At 45.8% G+C, this 18,815-nt stretch overlaps 1 protein-coding gene and 1 long non-coding RNA gene across 2 annotated transcripts; both read right to left on the bottom strand.

The window, feature by feature from the left end:
- Positions 1 to 3,234: 3,234 nt before the first annotated feature.
- On the bottom strand, positions 3,235 to 7,790 carry LOC139393202 (zinc finger protein ZFP2-like). Its single transcript, XM_071141637.1, has 7 exons — positions 7,545 to 7,790; positions 7,040 to 7,242; positions 6,440 to 6,532; positions 5,887 to 5,982; positions 5,517 to 5,627; positions 5,030 to 5,153; positions 3,235 to 4,884 (listed from the first exon to the last, which is right to left on the bottom strand). Exons 1-7 carry the CDS (start codon positions 7,585 to 7,587, stop codon positions 3,422 to 3,424), a joined length of 2,133 nt encoding a protein of 710 aa, XP_070997738.1. The 5' UTR covers positions 7,588 to 7,790; the 3' UTR covers positions 3,235 to 3,421.
- A 154-nt stretch (positions 7,791 to 7,944) lies between these two features.
- On the bottom strand, positions 7,945 to 9,110 carry LOC139392904 (uncharacterized). The gene is made up of 2 exons (XR_011629743.1): positions 8,900 to 9,110; positions 7,945 to 8,652 (listed from the first exon to the last, which is right to left on the bottom strand). It is a non-coding gene; the product is annotated as an uncharacterized lncRNA (long non-coding RNA).
- Between the last annotated feature and the right edge of the window lie 9,705 nt (positions 9,111 to 18,815).

Genomic DNA, 18,815 nt, shown 5'->3' with positions numbered 1-18,815 from the left:
TAAATCCGCAACTGACCGTAGAATGGTTTCAATCACTAGAGACGTGATCTCCTCCCCTGGATTCTGCTGCCTTTCAGAGAGTCTCTGAACTCCTTCTGTTGATTGTCTTGGCTTCCTGACTTGTGAGGACCCTGAGTCAGTGGATCTGGGACTGTCTGAGCTCCCCTTTGAGACAGGTGTGGGAACAGTGGATGTTGGCAAGGCATTTTGGGGGGGTGCTGGTTGACTCGGCCCAGAGGAGAGATTGCTCAGTGGTCTCTGAAAGAGAGGAACTCCTCCAACTGTGAACTGACTGAAATCATTACTTGTGGCGTTCGCTGCACATTCTGCTACTTCACGTATGACCTTTACCATTTCCATGGTGAGCCCCAGTTCTTCTAAGAATGAACTGTGTGTGGGGTCCGTCCTGCAACTCTCCATAACACTATCCAACATGGTGATAATTACAGTCCCCGTCAGTCGGATAATTATCAGTTCACAGTCTTCCTCAGTGCAGTCCTGCCATCTTTTTTCCATTTTCCGATTGTCTCCATTTGAAGCTACAGGCAAGAGATTTACTGGGATCACCGCATCAGACAACACCCCCGCCCCATACAAATACTTGTTCAGGATGCTTGAGACCCCTCCGCACACTTTTTGGAGAAGGCCCTCTACAGTCTTCCCCAAGATGTTATGTAGGCCTATACCGGAAACATCTTCCTGAGAGAAAGCAGTGGTTGACTGGGCAATGTAGTCCTACAAGTAAATGCAAGATGTATGTTTAAGATGATGCAGGTTCATTAATACAAAGTCAAGGCAAATGTTTATACAGTGAAACCACATACATAGAGCAAAGGTATCGTTCACAATTGATGGCTCACCACAATTTTTCCTGCGTAACGGCGTATCGAGTCATGTGTCGTCTCATTGTTCCTGCAGATATTTGACCATATATGTATTAGCCAGCTATGTGTTGGCTGACTAAACTCCCCTCCATGGTGAAGGACATTTCTGATGAACAGGCTTTGTGGAGAACAGTCTTTGTGGAATTCAGCTCTGACAACATCGATTCGCCGAAGGTCAATTCTTCAAAAAATGTAAATAATGAAATGCTTACCTTGTACCGATGTTTGTCCTCTGTAGTTGCATGCCTTTATTTGATGAAATCCATACCTTTTCAATAAATGTTAATCAAATACAACCACTGACTGTTTGCTCATTGCTGTTGCTCTAAGATGGCAACTCAGTGAAAATGAGCATGTGCCAAATGAATCTTAAGGAAACAGCAGGTGGTTGTATTTGATTAAGGTTTATTGAAAAAGTATGGATTTCAGAAAACAAAGAAAGGCACGCAACTACTGAGGACAAACATAGGTACAAGGTAAGCATTTCATAATATATATATACATATTTTTACAAGTATTGACTTTTGGCGAATCAATGTAGTCCTTCCTAGCTGAATTCCACAAAGACAGACTTGTCTCTGCTTCACTCTGTTGGTGGAGTTCATTAGAAACTTCGTTTACCATAGCTGGGGTTTCATGTGACATGAATGATACTATTAGATAATTCATTAGATTATTTTCTGTGGGAAAAAAATGTATATAGGCCTAAATATAGAATTACATATGATAATTAAATATGATATATGTGGGCCTCAATTTTCTAATGTAAATTCACCTGGCGTTCTCGATGGTTACAGGGGTTGACCTCTTCTTCTAGTTCCATGTTAAAATAAACAAATACACACACACACTCAAGTTAAACACCGTTTGAAACACGACTTCTACAGTAATTTATCCGGTAATAAATGATTGTTTTGTAGCCTTTAAAAAATATAGTCTATCAATCGACATACCTTTCTCCCTCTCTTCGGCATTGTTGCAGTTGCTTAGATTCAAAACAAATGGAACACAGTTAACCAGGCAAATGTCGCGTCATAACAGGTGGTTTCATTGTATTCCTGAGCTGCACGTTTCGTCATGAAGATATTGTTTTGAACATTCCTTTGATTCGACTGATGCCCAGCTGAGCATTCTATTTAATGTGTTCTTGGTGATGATGAAGATATTGTATGAAGTGCATTACCGTGGCTTGGAAACACAATGACATTTTAAAAAGGAGGAAAATAATTAGTGGGACAAGCTTTTGTCATCATTGTAATGTCGCCAGATTGACTTTATATGCAGTATAACTTAAGCTAGCTAGCTACGACTGGGCATCGACATTTTAGTTAGCTTAACGTTAGCATTGCTAGCTTTTTCTGTCGAACTTTGCTAGCTCAGGATGCCAACACTGCCATTTCTCAAGTAAACTTGACATCGTAATGATGCCAATTTTGTTTTCTACAAAGGTTGTCTACTATGTCATTAGCCCCAGTTCAGAAAGACTGAGCATCAGTTGGACATCAATATGATGCGGCATCTGTGCAACCCATGAATAGCTAGCTACATTATGTTTTGACAGAATCATAAAAGAGAAAGGGATTTTGTAGAACCTTGTTTTGTTAAGTCAGTTGTAAAGTTTACAGGCGAGATGTTAATCGTCACCTGAATTTTGTCGCCAGACACGACTCGATCTCCACCAGTAGGTGTCAGTAGCTCGTTAGACTCCAGGGGTGTGTTCAGTTAGGTTGAACGTTTACGTTGCGTGACGGTTGTAGTGAACGACACGATAACCCCCCCGCCGATAATAAATGGTATACTTTAAAAAAGTTCAGTTGTAATAAAGTACTTCATAATGAACCATAGTATTTTCTCATATTAAAAGCGGATGACCTAAGCATGCTAAATAAAATGTTTAAATACATGTCCATCCTTGATATGGTTTATGCCATTAACAGAAAACGCCTTAGTATATCAGAAAGCATATTTGTGTAGTGTTAGAATTGAATTTTGTCAACTCAACCTCAAATTATAATTACCTAACCAAACCTTACCATTGTGCCCAATGATAATTGAAATCATTGGTTGCTTATTTCAACATTTCTCACATGACTGTTGCTTTAACCTCAAAGGGGTATCTTTCCACTTCTAATTATTTCACACCAATCTTGCTTGGTGCAGTACTTCATAACGAAACAGAAAAGCCATCTGATCAGGGAGGGCGCACCATATTGTTTTTCAGTTGACTAGTTTATGGGCAGTGGGCTGATCGAACAGGTCTACTGTTGGAAAATGTGTGTGTACAACATTTGTGTTGAAATGTTAACAGGGAAATACAAGAGATGAGCCAAGAAAAATTCCACACCATGTGTTAAAATAAAATGTTTAATGTGAATTAAAGGCATAATTGTATTTTTTAATAGAGCATGTTGTAAGGCTTAGTTTTAGTAAAATGCATATATTTTGTGTCCTCATACTATTCAGTAATGCAGTCCATAAACATGATTTGGAAAATAAATTAATATACATGACAATATTTTCAAAGGTTCTTGCCCTGATTACACACCTTTCCCTATGTGAGTACGCAGGTGCCTTTTGAGACGCGTTGAGGTGGAGAAGCACTTTTTACACAACATACAGGAGTATGGGCGCTCTCCTGTGTGTGTCCGCAGATGCATGGTCAGGTCTGACGAACACCTAAACCTCCGTTCACAGACCGAGCACGGGTATGGCCGCTCCCCTGTGTGTATTCGCCTGTGGAGGAGCAGCTCCCCAGAGGTAAGGAAGGTCTTGCCACACTGAGCGCACTGATGCGGTCTCTCCCCTGTGTGCATCAGGTTGTGTCTTATGAGGGAAGTAGACTTGGCAAACTCCTTCCCACAGTGTGCGCAGGAGAACGGTCGCTCCCCTGTGTGGGTATTCATGTGTTCACTCTGTGCACGCTTGGTTTTGAAGCTCTTGGGACACTGAGAGCAAGAGAACGGTCTGAAGTCGCTGTGGCTGCGTTGGTGTCTTACCAGCTCCCCATGTGTTAAGAAGGTCTTCTGACAGACGGTGCAGAGGTATGGCCTCTCCCCTGTATGAATCCTCTCGTGTCTCGTCAGGCCCGCGAGCTGAGTAAAACTTTTCTCGCAGAAGGAGCACTGGAAAGGCCTCTGCCCGTTGTGAATCAGTTGGTGTCTGTTCAGTATCTGTAACTGGGTGAAATTCTTGCCGCACTCCGGGCACGGGTACGGCCGCTCCTTGGTGTGGATTTGCCGGTGCTTGTTCAGCAGCCACACGTGAGTGAAGCCCTTGCCGCACTCTGCGCAGGGGAAGGGTCTCTCTCCGGTGTGCTTCATCTGATGTCGCCTCAGGTCAGACGGGCGGCCGTAGATCTTCTCGCACTGGGAACACTTGTAATGGCGATTCACCACGTGGGTTTGCCTATGCTTCAGCCGCTCTAGTACGGTGTCAAAGCTAGCCCCACATTTCTGACACTTGTACTGACCACTCCCTTTGTCGTTTGGCTCCTCCTGTTGCTCTGTGGACTGTAGTGGGGGATCAGCACTCTGGCCACAAGGCGTTCTGGTGAAGTGCAGGGACAGTAGGCCCAGTTGGGTGAACCCCTTGCCACATTGAGGGCAGATATATGGGCGTTCCCCGGTGTGAATCCGCTGATGCCTCGTCAGATCCCAGGAGTTTTTGAAACCCTTGTCGCACTCCTTGCAGGTGTACGGACGCTCCCCTGTGTGAATGCGCTGGTGCCTGGTCACGTCTGACGAGCGAGTGAAAGTCTTTCCACACTCGTGGCATGTGTGAGCACCGGGTTCGGAGCTTGCGTGGATAGGGAAAGGCTTGGGGAATTCAGGACGGAGGAACTTTTTCCTGGGAAGCGCTGGGTTCTCTTCAGTTTTCTGGAGCTTACTGTACTCCTCTGGGTGATTTCGCTCAATGTGCTGGAGCAGGTAGGATTCCTGCATGTGAAAGAATGGGCACTGGGAACAGGCAAAGACCTGGGAAGACATCTCAACGGTGTGACCTGAAGGAATACAATGGGAAAAGGAGACTAATAATGTGACAGAGGCAGCACAAGCATTAGGTGGCTGTTTTTACAGGACATACCACAGTCTCCACATTTCATTATATGTAGTAACAGAGAAAGACATTCAATATTTCCTCCTTACTCTGAGTGCCCAAGTTCTCAAGACATGTGTGGTGTTGCAGCAGGGATTTCAGGTCCTCAGGTTGAGAGAGGGCCTGCAAACACTCCTCCAGGACAGAGGGAGCAGAACTGAGCCATGACACCGTCTATAGGAGCAGAGATGCAAACAAGTGAGTGACAATATGCTGGAAAGTTTACATGTTTTTTTTCACACCGGGGAACGTTTTAAAATGCTAGGCACATTTCAAGAACACCAGAGAAACCGGTGGCTAGCACCTCAGCTAACAGCGTGGCCCCAGAGTGGCTATAAGGCAGAGGTTATGTGCAGAAAGTGACAGTACAGCTTGGATATCTTCTCCTAATAAGATACAGAAGATATTACCCACCTATAACTTAACCAGTCTAAATGTTGCCATCATGGTCAGCACTGCAGGATTTTCCCAATACAATAACAGAAGGGGACTTGAACCCAGCTGAAGATGACCTAGTGAGGTGTTACTTTGTGCTACCTGTCCAAGGTCTGGTACTGGCAATATCTTCTCCAGTTTAGAAAGGAATTCCCACACAAGTAGTTGCATATCTGTGTCATAGCTGGCGCCGTACTCCGTCGGAAACACCTCCTGGAATCAAGATTTATGGGGATATAATTGGTGTAGGGTGAAGTTGACCCTAGATGCTAATCTTGGGTCAGTTCTGCATTTACCCCACTAATGTTCAAGGTTAGATTGGGGACGGGGAAGCTGGTCCTACATCTGTACCTATGGAAAACTTCCCTCCGGGGCAATATAATTCCAAGGACTGTAAATAGTCTTTGGTAACTAAACAGAACCAGGAAGCTAGAGAGAGAGAGACATTAACATATGATGGAGGCAGACTGACCTGGAAGAAGTGTTCTCTCTCCGCTGGGTCTTTCAGCAAAGTCTGGATGAGCTCCAGGAAGATGGCCTCTTCTGCATCCACCTCAGCATCTCCACTCTGTGAAATAGAACTTATCAGGGATAAGGGAACAGTAAACCACCGTCACCCACCACTGAAAATAACAGGGAGCAACACTGCAGTCCTTGATGGCCTTGACATATAGGAACAAGCACTGGAAATTAGCGCAAGCTAACTGGTGCAAAGGATCTGACGGTTGCTTATTCATTATGTCAATGTTTTAATTCTATCTTATCCTAGGCAAATACGTGATTTAAATAAGCACATTTCAAATGATAGGAATGGCAAAGGCGGTTCCATAAAGACCAGGGGCCATATACATCAAGCATCTCAAAGTAAGCCGATTTAGGATCAGTTAAGCATTTTATATCACAATGAAAAGTGTTACAAGGACAGGGGGGACCTGATCCTAGATCAGCACTCCTCCTCCGAGAAGTTTGATACATATGGCCCCAGGCCAAATTGAAGTTGTCCTCCACAGAGTATCATTACTTACCCCTGTGTGTCCAAGGGGGCGAATTCTGTCCAGGTGGGGTTGGATGATCTGGATATCAGCTGTATGATCAGCGGAACACAACTCTAGTATCACCTGAAAGGAATAACAGTATTCAAGAAAGTAGACAACAGCACCCAACAAATGATGACCACTGACAGAACCTGAGCAATCAGGACAATAGACAGAACCCAACTGATCAGGACCATGGACAACCCCCATGCAATCAGGACAATAGACAGAACCCAACTGATCAGGACCATGGACAACCCCCATGCAATCAGGACAATAGACAGAACCCAACTGATCAGGACCATGGACAACCCCCATGCAATCAGGACAATAGACAGAACCCAACTGATCAGGACCATGGACAACCCCCATGCAATCAGGACAATAGACAGAACCCAACTGATCAGGACCATGGACAACCCCCATGCAATCAGGAAAATGGACAGAACCTAACTAATCAGCAGCTACATAAACCGCAAGATAAAGAAAGACCGTTTTAATCAGAGATGGCTCTAAAGACACTGTCCAAACTACTGCTGTTAGGAGTTCCAGTTTACAAAAACAACATCCTTAACTGTATTTGCCACTAACCCTTGTTCGCAGCCGCAGAAGAAGCTTGGCCCTCTGTTTCTCATTCAACAGGTCTGGAACTGTCGCTGTCACAAGGCCGACGAACTCCTCTAGTTTCTCATAATCCATGACATCTCTTCGTTGCGCTACTTGCCACATGGCTGCAGAGAGCAGCCTCAGAGGTGGTATCAACAGGCGCAAAGAGGATAACGGGAGGAAGATATCTACGGGCAAAAATTGGTCATTGAGTTTGGTGAGAGAGACGAGACAATCTTGGGACAATAATTATTGGTAGTGCGGGTTAGGAGGCATAACGTTACATTGCCGCATAACTTGAGTAGACGCTAGCAAATAAAGATGTAGCTAAAATGTGAATCAGTGGCCCAATTTTGTCTATTCGATCCATCTTCTAGCAGCTAGTCTACCCCAATGGCTGGTCCACCCTAGACAGCCTGTATCTTTGCTATGACTAACAGTAGCCGCAAGTTGCTAGCCAACGTTAGCTGGGTACTTATTTTAAACGAACCTGCATTCTCCACTGGTTTTGTCGTGACACAGATTTCCATCATTATGGATAATTGAGTTGTGACTTATATAACTTTAATTAACTAGTTTGGTTTATATTAAACCCAGAAAGACATTTGGGAGTATAATAGTTTAGCTTATCCACTATCTGGCAAGCTAGCGTCCTTCCTCTTCATTTTTATCTTCCGGGAAAGTTTTCTTCCTCTCTGGTCCATCAATGGGAAAAGGCGCTTATACTGCCACCTACCGACCATACATTGGCACGACTCTGGTGTAAACTTCCAGCTGTCTTTATTTACTGTGCTACTACAAAAACACAGATACAAAAACAAACTATATATTTGTAAAAAACATGTGCATAGGGGAATCATATTTACTAATAATTTTGACATCTCAGAATGTGACAGAAAAAAACATGTTTATTTAGGGATTTACATAGGTTTATCTCATAGTGTACATCACTTTTATTCCAGACAACATGGAATTACAGATCTCTGGTTTATGCCGATGTAGTTTCAGTAGGATCTTTGTTCAAGAGACCGGGAATACATATTTGTCCCCTTATTGCTGTAATCTTGTTCCAATCATCATGTTTAGGTGGCTCAATCAAGTCGCCTTCTCTCAATTGTCTCATATCCAAATCAGACATACACATTTTAGAGAGAGCACACTTTAATCCACTAGCTACATCATGTTAACCTGCAGTTCTTGTGACATTGCAGTCATTTAGCAGCCACTTTTATCCAGAGTGAGGTGTTGTCTTGAAGTTGAGTTTCACATTTTAAATAGTCAGACTGCCACAAATCATTGTCTTGATTTCAACAACAGGCATATTCAAATGTTATGGTCTCACAATTTTGCTATTTTCTGGACATACTGAAAAATACTGGTAAATATTCCATATAATACCAAAATGTGGGCAGTTAAAAACAAAACATAGGCCTAACAAAGGAAGACATCCAATATAATTTGAACACCAATCTAGTCGAGGGGTGTAAACCTTATACCTCAGTGGTGTAAACACTCCTTTTTAAAGATCGATCATTTCAGCCAACAGGGGGTCATGATTAAAGGGGGCAGCACTTCAAGTGTAGAATCCCAAGTCACTCCTGCAAGGGATACAATTCAACAATTTATTAATAACCTTGAATACACATGTTCAGGTGCGCAACCAGATACAAAAAGTGGTATTTGTATATATATTTTTTAATATGATAAATTAGCTAACTTTAAAATACACAGGGTGTGCCCAAACACAACTAACTTAACTGGCACTCTCACTTCCTTATCCACCATAGCTAGCAAGTCTAATTTGTAGCTAGCTATCTGGGGTTTTGCAGTTGTACTCAAACTTACCATTTTAGCTAGGGAACTATGAAATACATAACGAGGAAAAATGCGATGTCAAACATCACAAACAGCCAAAAGTCAAACCAGTATGAGTGTTTTGGTAAAGATACCAAAGCGCCTTTCGTGTCCAAACTCTCTTCCGAGCCCATTTTCAGGATGTGTGTGGACGAAAAGCACCGTCCAGTGCTATCGTGGCCCTGTCTATTTCTTACTCTTTGCCTCCACCTAGTGGCTTCTTCTTCGAGGTTTAACGGCGGTTGGCATCCAATTTGTTGCTTTACCGCCACCTACTAGACTGGAGTACAACTCCCTTATACTTTGCTTGAAAAATAAAAATGTACTAAATAAATACCCTACCATCTAACATTACACTCACACATAAAACAAATTATTAAATTAACACCACCCTACTCCACTAATTACATGTATTTATTCCTACCTCATGCCAGCACCCTGAAAGGATGTGACATCACCACTTAACACATCCTGTAACTCTTCTGATGTCAAGTCTCACACACCCAAATACCTCTCTGCAGCTGCCACCACAATGTCAATTTTATGCAACTTCCGTTCCATCCCTGCAGTACAGTTGATAACCATTTCTATAAATGCTAAAAATTCAATCTTACTGAAACTTATATCACTTTGTGGCCTATCCCTCTGTACTGGTAGATCTCTACTACTCTCACCACTCCTCCCTCTGTACTGGTAGATCTCTACAACTCTCACCACTCCTCCCTCTGTACTGGTAGATCTCTACAACTCTCACCACTCCTCCCTCTGTACTGGTATATCTCTACTACTCTCACCACTTCTCCCTCTGTACTGGTATATCTCTACAACTCTCACCACTCCTCCCTCTGTACTGGTATATCTCTACAACTCTCATCACTCCTCCCTCTGTACTGGTAGATCTCTACAACTCTCACCACTCCTCCCTCTGTACTGGTATATCTCTACAACTCTCCCCACTCCTCCCTCTGTACTGGTAGATCTCTACAACTCTCACCACTCCTCCCTCTGTACTGGTAGATCTCTACAACTCCCACCACTCCTCCCTCTGTACTGGTAGATCTCTACAACTCTCACCACTCCTCCCTCTGTACTGGTATATCTCTACAACTCTCACCACTCCTCCCTCTGTACTGGTATATCTCTACAACTCTCACCACTCCTCCCTCTGTACTGGTATATCTCTACAACTCTCACCACTCCTCCCTCTGTACTGGTATATCTCTACTACTCTCACCACTCCTCCCTCTGTACTGGTAGATCTCTACAACTCTCACCACTCCTCCCTCTGTACTGGTAGATCTCTACAACTCTCACCACTCCTCCCTCTGTACTGGTATATCTCTACAACTCTCACCACTCCTCCCTCTGTACTGGTATATCTCTACTACTCTCACCACTCCTCCCTCTGTACTGGTATATCTCTACTACTCTCACCACTCCTCCCTCTGTACTGGTAGATCTCTACAACTCTCACCACTCCTCCCTCTGTACTGGTATATCTCTACTACTCTCACCACTCCTCCCTCTGTACTGGTAGATCTCTACAACTCTCATCACTCCTCCCTCTGTACTGGTAGATCTCTACAACTCTCATCACTCCTCCCTCTGTACTGGTAGATCTCTACAACTCTCATCACTCCTCCCTCTGTACTGGTAGATCTCTACAACTCTCACCACTCCTCCCTCTGTACTGGTAGATCTCTACAACTCTCATCACTCCTCCCTCTGTACTGGTAGATCTCTACAACTCTCACCACTCCTCCCTCTGTACTGGTAGATCTCTACAACTCTCATCACTCCTCCCTCTGTACTGGTAGATCTCTACAACTCTCATCACTCCTCCCTCTGTACTGGTAGATCTCTACAACTCTCATCACTCCTCCCTCTGTACTGGTAGATCTCTACAACTCTCATCACTCCTCCCTCTGTACTGGTAGATCTCTACAACTCTCATCACTCCTCCCTCTGTACTGGTAGATCTCTACAACTCTCATCACTCCTCCCTCTGTACTGGTAGATCTCTACAACTCTCACCACTCCTCCCTCTGTACTGGTAGATCTCTACAACTCTCACCACTCCTCCCTCTGTACTGGTATATCTCTACAACTCTCACCACTCCTCCCTCTGTACTGGTATATCTCTACAACTCTCATCACTCCTCCCTCTGTACTGGTAGATCTCTACAACTCTCACCACTCCTCCCTCTGTACTGGTAGATCTCTACAACTCTCACCACTCCTCCCTCTGTACTGGTAGATCTCTACAACTCTCACCACTCCTCCTCCTTAATCCATCTTCCTCTACTTTCCTCCCTTCCTCAGCATATGACAACTTCTGTACTACTCTAACCCTGGAAACCTCAACCTGACACTTCTGATCCCCAGCTCCATGGGCACCCCTACAATTAACACATTCCTCTACTTTCCCCAATGCTACACATTCCTTTGTCTCCTGCCCTTCTGGACACTTCTCACACCTTGGACCTCCCCTCCTACACACTGCTGTCTCCTGCCCTTCTGGACACTTCTCACACCTTGGACCTCCCCTCCTATACACTGCTGTCTCCTGCCCTTCTGGACACTTCTCACACCTTGGACCTCCCCTCCTACACACTGCTGTCTCCTGCCCTTCTGGACACTTCTCACACCTTGGACCTCCCCTCCTACACACTGCTGTCTCATGCCCTTCTGGACACTTCTCACACCTTGGACCTCCCCTCCTACACACTGCTGTCTCCTGCCCTTCTGGACACTTCTCACACCTTGGACCTCCCCTCCTACACACTGCTGCCACATGCCCTTCTGGACACTTCTCACACCTTGGACCTCCCCTCCTACACACTGCTGCCACATGCCCTTCTGGACACTTCTCACACCTTGGACCTCCCCTCCTACACACTGCTGTCTCCTGCCCTTCTGCACACTTCTCACACCTTGGACCTCCCCTCCTACACACTGCTGCCACATGCCCTTCTGGACACTTCTCACACCTTGGACCTCCCCTCCTACACACTGCTGCCACATGTCCATCAGCTTGACACCTGTAACATTGTAATGTATTCGGCATATACACTCGTACAGGATAACTTACAGTATATATCCTACCTTCACTTTGTTGGGCAAAGACTCAACTTCAGAACTCAGAAGAACAGACATTGACTCTTCTGTTTCCCCACTCTCGCCATCCTGTCTGCATCGCATCAAACAACGAGCATCACATACACTGGGAATCTTTCCCCTCAGCTGGTCAACTTTTATATTTACTCCTACCCCAGTTATCACTCCTTTCATTGGTGCCCTTTTCTTGAGAGCGAAACAATTCACTTTTCTTTCCCCCATTTGTTTTACTCCGAGCGCCTTCTCCCTCTGACCAACAGAAACACAAACAATTATCACTAGACCACTTCTGGTTACCCTCACTGATTCCACATTACCCAACTCTTTTTTTCTCCCACCGTGAAACCACAAATGGATCAGCCAAAAGGCAAGAGTCCACTTTTTCCATAAACTTCACTCCTACTGTCACAGACTCATCTTTCTCCTGATCCTCGGTGCATACCTCGGTCCCCGATAACTTCACCACACCTACCACCTCCGATACTTCACCCTCATTCACTTCCATTTCTCCTCCTGTCTTCAGCTCCCCCTGCTTACACTTTCTACCATTCTTTAACAAATCATCCCTTTTCCCCACAATTTTTATCCGACTCAAGCTCACCCTCTTCTTCCCTCTCTCTCTTAGACCTCCTCTCCCTCTCTTTTTCCCTCCATTCCTCCTACGTTTTCCAAATATACGTCTCCTTATGATAATACTGCACTACTCCTGACAACCATCTTGTTCTTGCTTCCTCTAGGGACTCCATTTCCGCCGAGGCGTCCGTCCTCTTCCCCCTCCACCTAGTGGAGCTTATAGTAGCTTCTTCTTCTTCTTCTTCTTCTTCTTCTTCTTCTTCTTCTTCTTCTTCTTCTTCTTCTTCTTCTATGATATCATGGCGGTCCGCATTAAAGTGCATGCCGCCACCTACTGTGCTGGAATGTACAACAATCATGATCTGCCCAAGTCTGTACTACCATGAAAATAAAATTCAAAACCTAAAATTCTACCACACCCTCCCCAACCCCATTAAACTTTATATCATGCTGAATCACTCCACCCTTAGGACTGTTCAGCATGTCAACAACCATTTCAACAGTCTATTACCCTCAATATCTCTTTTGCCATCTCCACAATAACCTTCAACCTGGCATTTCTGCTTTCCACAACCCGAGTCGTATTGATAACCTTACCAATAAAAACTTTGAAGTCAACTTTATTCATTATCAAAGTGTCCTTTGACACCACACATTCATGAGCACAATATTTCTGAACAAGCTTCCAAACCATCATGACTGCTCCTCCTTTCTCTGTAACTGACATCCACCTAATGCTGCACTGTGTTCTCCCCCACAGTTACAGTACTTAACCTTCACATTGTTTTCACCGTAATCATGTGCCCCTCCACACTTGGCACATATTTTCTTTCCTTTACACTGAGCAGCTACATGTCCCATTATCTGGCATTTAAAACACTGCAGTGCATATGGGACAAATTCTCTGACATTGAAACTAAGGAATCCTGTCTGTACTTTTCCCGGCAAGACATCATTGATAATCTTTCACTTCTTTGACCCTCTTTCCTACTGAACAACCTTTTGGCCTCAATCACTCTGCCTGCCTTCACATTGTCTTTAATTGTCATCTGTGGACATAGATATTGGGACCCCAGTGATGACTCCCATCAATCTAGCATAAACACCAGGGACATGGCTTTTAATCTTCTTTCCATTAAGCTTTTCCATTTCCAGTATCTTCTCTTGCTGAGCCTGACTACCACACAATATTAATAATCTACTATTTCCAATGAACTGAGCTAATTTCACTTCACCCTCCTCTTTCTCTACAGCATTAGCTCGTCAGATAGGGTGTAAGTGAGGCCCTGTGGTCTCATCAAACACCATCACAATTTCCACTCCAACACTCCATTACAATTGGTTCCTACATTGGCCCTCTTTATGCTTTCCTTACTAGACAATCCACTACTTTCTGTGTCATGATGTGTCTTCTTCCTATGTCTTTCCACTACTGACCATTCAGGTCCTTGACCCTCATCCTCCAGCTCCATAGCATCAGAACTGACACCCATATTGTCCTCATTTCAGCATAGCTGTTGTGTCACCAACCTTTTCTCAATTTCCTCCATTTCGTCTGCAATACTCGCCGCCATTTCCGCCCTCCAACCCTTACTCACTCCCATTCTTCCCCAATCCCTCCAACCCTCACTCACACTCCCATTCTTCCCCAATCCCTCCAACCCTCACTCACACTCCCATTCTTCCCCAATCCTTCCAACCCTCACTCACACTCCCATTCTTCCCCAATCCTTCCAACCCTCACTCACACTCCCATTCTTCCCCAATCCCTCCAACCCTCACTCACACTCCCATTCTTCCCCAATCCTTCCAACCCTCACTCACACTCCCATTATTCCCCAATCCTTCTAACCCTCACTCACACTCCCATTCTTTCCCAATCCTTCCAACCCTCACTCACACTCCCATTCTTCCCCAATCCCTCCAACCCTCACTCACACTCCCATTCTTCCCCAATCCCTCCAACCCTCACTCACTCCCATTCTTCCCCAATCCCTCCAACCCTCACTCACACTCCCATTCTTCCCCAATCCCTCCAACCCTCACTCACTCCCATTCTTCCCCAATCCCTCCAACCCTCACTCACACTCCCATTCTTCCCCAATCCCTCCAACCCTCACTCACACTCCCATTCTTCCCCAATCCTTCCAACCCTCACTCACACTCCCATTATTCCCCAATCCTTCCAACCCTCACCCACACTCCCATTCTTCCCCAATCCTTCCAACCCTCACTCACACTCCCATTCTTCCCCAATCCCTCCAACCCTCACTCACACTCCCATTCTTCCCCAATCCCTCCAACCCTCACTCACACTCCCATTCTTCCCCAATCCCTCCAACCCTCACTCACACTCCCATTCTTCCCCAATCCCTCCAACCCTCACTCACTCCCATTCTTCCCCAATCCCTCCAACCCTCACTCACACTCCCATTCTTCCCCAATCCTTCCAACCCTCACTCCCACTCCCATTCTTCCCCAATCCTTCCAACCCTCACTCACACTCCCATTCTTCCCCAATCCCTCCAACCCTCACTCACACTCCCATTCTTCCCCAATCCTTCCAACCCTCACTCACTCTCATTCTTCCCCAATCCTTCCAACCCTCACTCCCACTCCCATTCTTTCCCAATCCTTCCAACCCTCACTCACTCTCATTCTTCCCCAATCCTTCCAACCCTCACTCACTCTCATTCTTCCCCAATCCTTCCAACCCTCACTCCCACTCCCATTATTCCCCAATCCTTCCAACCCTCACTCCCACTCCCATTCTTCCCCAATCCTTCCAACCCTCACTCACACTCCCATTCTTCCCCAATCCTTCCAACCCTCACTCACACTCCCATTCTTCCCCAATCCTTCCAACCCTCACCCACACTCCCATTCTTCCCCAATCCTTCCAACCCTCACTCACACTCCCATTCTACCCCAATCCCTCCAACCCTCACTCACACTCCCATTCTTCCCCAATCCTTCCAACCCTCACTCACACTCCCATTCTTCCCCAATCCTTCCAACCCTCACTCACACTCCCATTCTTCCCCAATCCTTCCAACCCTCACTCACACTCCCATTCTTCCCCAATCCTTCCAACCCTCACTCACACTCCCATTCTTCCCCAATCCCTCCAACCCTCACTCACACTCCCATTCTTCCCCAATCCTTCCAACCCTCACTCACACTCCCATTCTTCCCCAATCCTTCCAACCCTCACTCACACTCCCATTCTTCCCCAATCCCTCCAACCCTCACTCACACTCCCATTCTTCCCCAATCCTTCCAACCCTCACTCACACTCCCATTATTCCCCAATCCTTCCAACCCTCACCCACACTCCCATTCTTCCCCAATCCTTCCAACCCTCACTCACACTCCCATTCTTCCCCAATCCCTCCAACCCTCACTCACACTCCCATTCTTCCCCAATCCCTCCAACCCTCACTCACACTCCCATTCTTCCCCAATCCCTCCAACCCTCACTCACACTCCCATTCTTCCCCAATCCCTCCAACCCTCACTCACTCCCATTCTTCCCCAATCCCTCCAACCCTCACTCACACTCCCATTCTTCCCCAATCCTTCCAACCCTCACTCCCACTCCCATTCTTCCCCAATCCTTCCAACCCTCACTCACACTCCCATTCTTCCCCAATCCCTCCAACCCTCACTCACACTCCCATTCTTCCCCAATCCTTCCAACCCTCACTCACTCTCATTCTTCCCCAATCCTTCCAACCCTCACTCCCACTCCCATTCTTTCCCAATCCTTCCAACCCTCACTCACTCTCATTCTTCCCCAATCCTTCCAACCCTCACTCACTCTCATTCTTCCCCAATCCTTCCAACCCTCACTCCCACTCCCATTATTCCCCAATCCTTCCAACCCTCACTCCCACTCCCATTCTTCCCCAATCCTTCCAACCCTCACTCACACTCCCATTCTTCCCCAATCCTTCCAACCCTCACTCACACTCCCATTCTTCCCCAATCCTTCCAACCCTCACCCACACTCCCATTCTTCCCCAATCCTTCCAACCCTCACTCACACTCCCATTCTACCCCAATCCCTCCAACCCTCACTCACACTCCCATTCTTCCCCAATCCTTCCAACCCTCACTCACACTCCCATTCTTCCCCAATCCTTCCAACCCTCACTCACACTCCCATTCTTCCCCAATCCTTCCAACCCTCACTCACACTCCCATTCTTCCCCAATCCTTCCAACCCTCACTCACACTCCCATTCTTCCCCAATCCCTCCAACCCTCACTCACACTCCCATTCTTCCCCAATCCTTCCAACCCTCACTCACACTCCCATTCTTCCCCAATCCCTCCAACCCTCACTCACACTCCCATTCTTCCCCAATCCCTCCAACCCTCACTCACACTCCCATTCTTCCAGAATCCTTCTAACCCTCACTCACACTCCCATTCTTTCCCAATCCTTCCAACCCTCACTCACACTCCCATTCTTCCCCAATCCCTCCAACCCTCACTCACACTCCCATTCTTCCCCAATCCCTCCAACCCTCACTCACACTCCCATTCTTCCCCAATCCTTCCAACCCTCACTCACACTCCCATTCTTCCCCAATCCCTCCAACCCTCACTCACACTCCCATTCTTCCCCCCTCCAACCCTCACTCACACTCCCATTCTTCCCCAATCCTTCCAACCCTCACTCACACTCCCATTCTTCCCCAATCCCTCCAACCCTCACTCACACTCCCATTCTTCCCCAATCCCTCCAACCCTCACTCACACTCCCATTCTTCCCCAATCCCTCCAACCCTCACTCACACTCCCATTCTTCCCCAATCCTTCCAACCCTCACTCACACTCCCATTCTTCCCCAATCCCTCCAACCCTCACTCACACTCCCATTCTTTCCCAATCCTTCCAATCAATTTCCATTGAATCGTTAGATTTCCCCATGTAACTACTGGCAGTTATAACTCAAGGGTCTTTTCTCAATTGCATTCTCCTCGTGTCCTCTCTCATCGCCCCCTTCTCAAAACTCAATGGAAGAAAGGGTCAGAGGGGCGGGACCACTAGCATTCTCATCCAATGGGTTTTGAGGAGGCGGCAAGGAGAGAGGACGCAAGAAGGATACAATTGAGAATCTCCCATTATCAATGTTACCGCTTACTATTATAGCAGTTCATAATATAAATGTATTGTAATATTGTATTATTGCTTATACCTGATATTGTATTATAATTATTAATTATTCCTCTTCTGTACTTTCAGAAACTAAGTTTAATTTTTTTTATTTATCAGTTAAAGCACATTTGAAGGAACCCGTTAATAACAATTGGCCATTTAACCTAACTGGAAGTGGAGTTGCTGACATCTTTCTTAGTGAACATTGACACCCGCTTTTGTTGGACGAGCAACATAATGTGTTGCTCGTCAAGTGAGCTTTTTAGAATTTCAAAGCACTTGTGGTCAGAGTTCTGGAGTGGCTCACAGGGTTGGCCATTACTCATCCAGTAGCTCACTGACACGGATAGGTAAGCCAAAGCTGAATGATAGACAAACACTTGTTGGCAAAGCTCTGGAGTGGTATAAGTTTAGACCGTCCCTTCGCCCATACCCGGGCGCGAACTAGGGACCTTCTGCACACATCAACAACTGACACCCACGAAGCATCGTTACCCATCGCTCCACAAAAGTCGCGGCCCTTGCAGAGCAAGGGGAACCACTACTTCAAGGTCTCAGAGCAACGTCACCGATTGAAACGCTATTTAGCGCACACTGCTAACTAAGCTAGCCGTTTCACATCCGTTACAGTGGCACAGTAATCGGTTATAGTGGCATAATCTATTGGGCACAATAATGTTACCCAGCCAGCACCTTCCATCCCCAACATGATTCTCTATGAGGGAAAGGTTCATGTTAAGTTTAGACATAGTGGTAGAACCAAGTGGAAACCCTGTCCCCAGCTGTACTGTATGTCCAGATACAGGTGCTGGTTCTGGCAGGAACAAAGTTCAATCCCAAACAAATGTATGTTTAAATAAAACTGCACACTAGCAAAGAGCGACCGTAAATAAAGGTAAGAGCAGTTGTGTGTGTTAACATTTGTTTGGGATATCTCCAAGTCTGTACCAGAGGAAATATATGGAGGAGAACAAATGATCAGAGACATGAGATAGAACAGGACGCATTGTTTGCTCATGTGACACCAAATACCATTTATTAGGGCTTTACAA

The sequence above is a fragment of the Oncorhynchus clarkii genome, chromosome 33, assembly GCF_045791955.1.
Source record: "Oncorhynchus clarkii lewisi isolate Uvic-CL-2024 chromosome 33, UVic_Ocla_1.0, whole genome shotgun sequence".
Taxonomy (NCBI): domain Eukaryota; kingdom Metazoa; phylum Chordata; class Actinopteri; order Salmoniformes; family Salmonidae; genus Oncorhynchus; species Oncorhynchus clarkii.
Note: the sequence above shows the minus strand (reverse complement) of the source record. Positions and strands in the feature narration are given on the sequence as shown.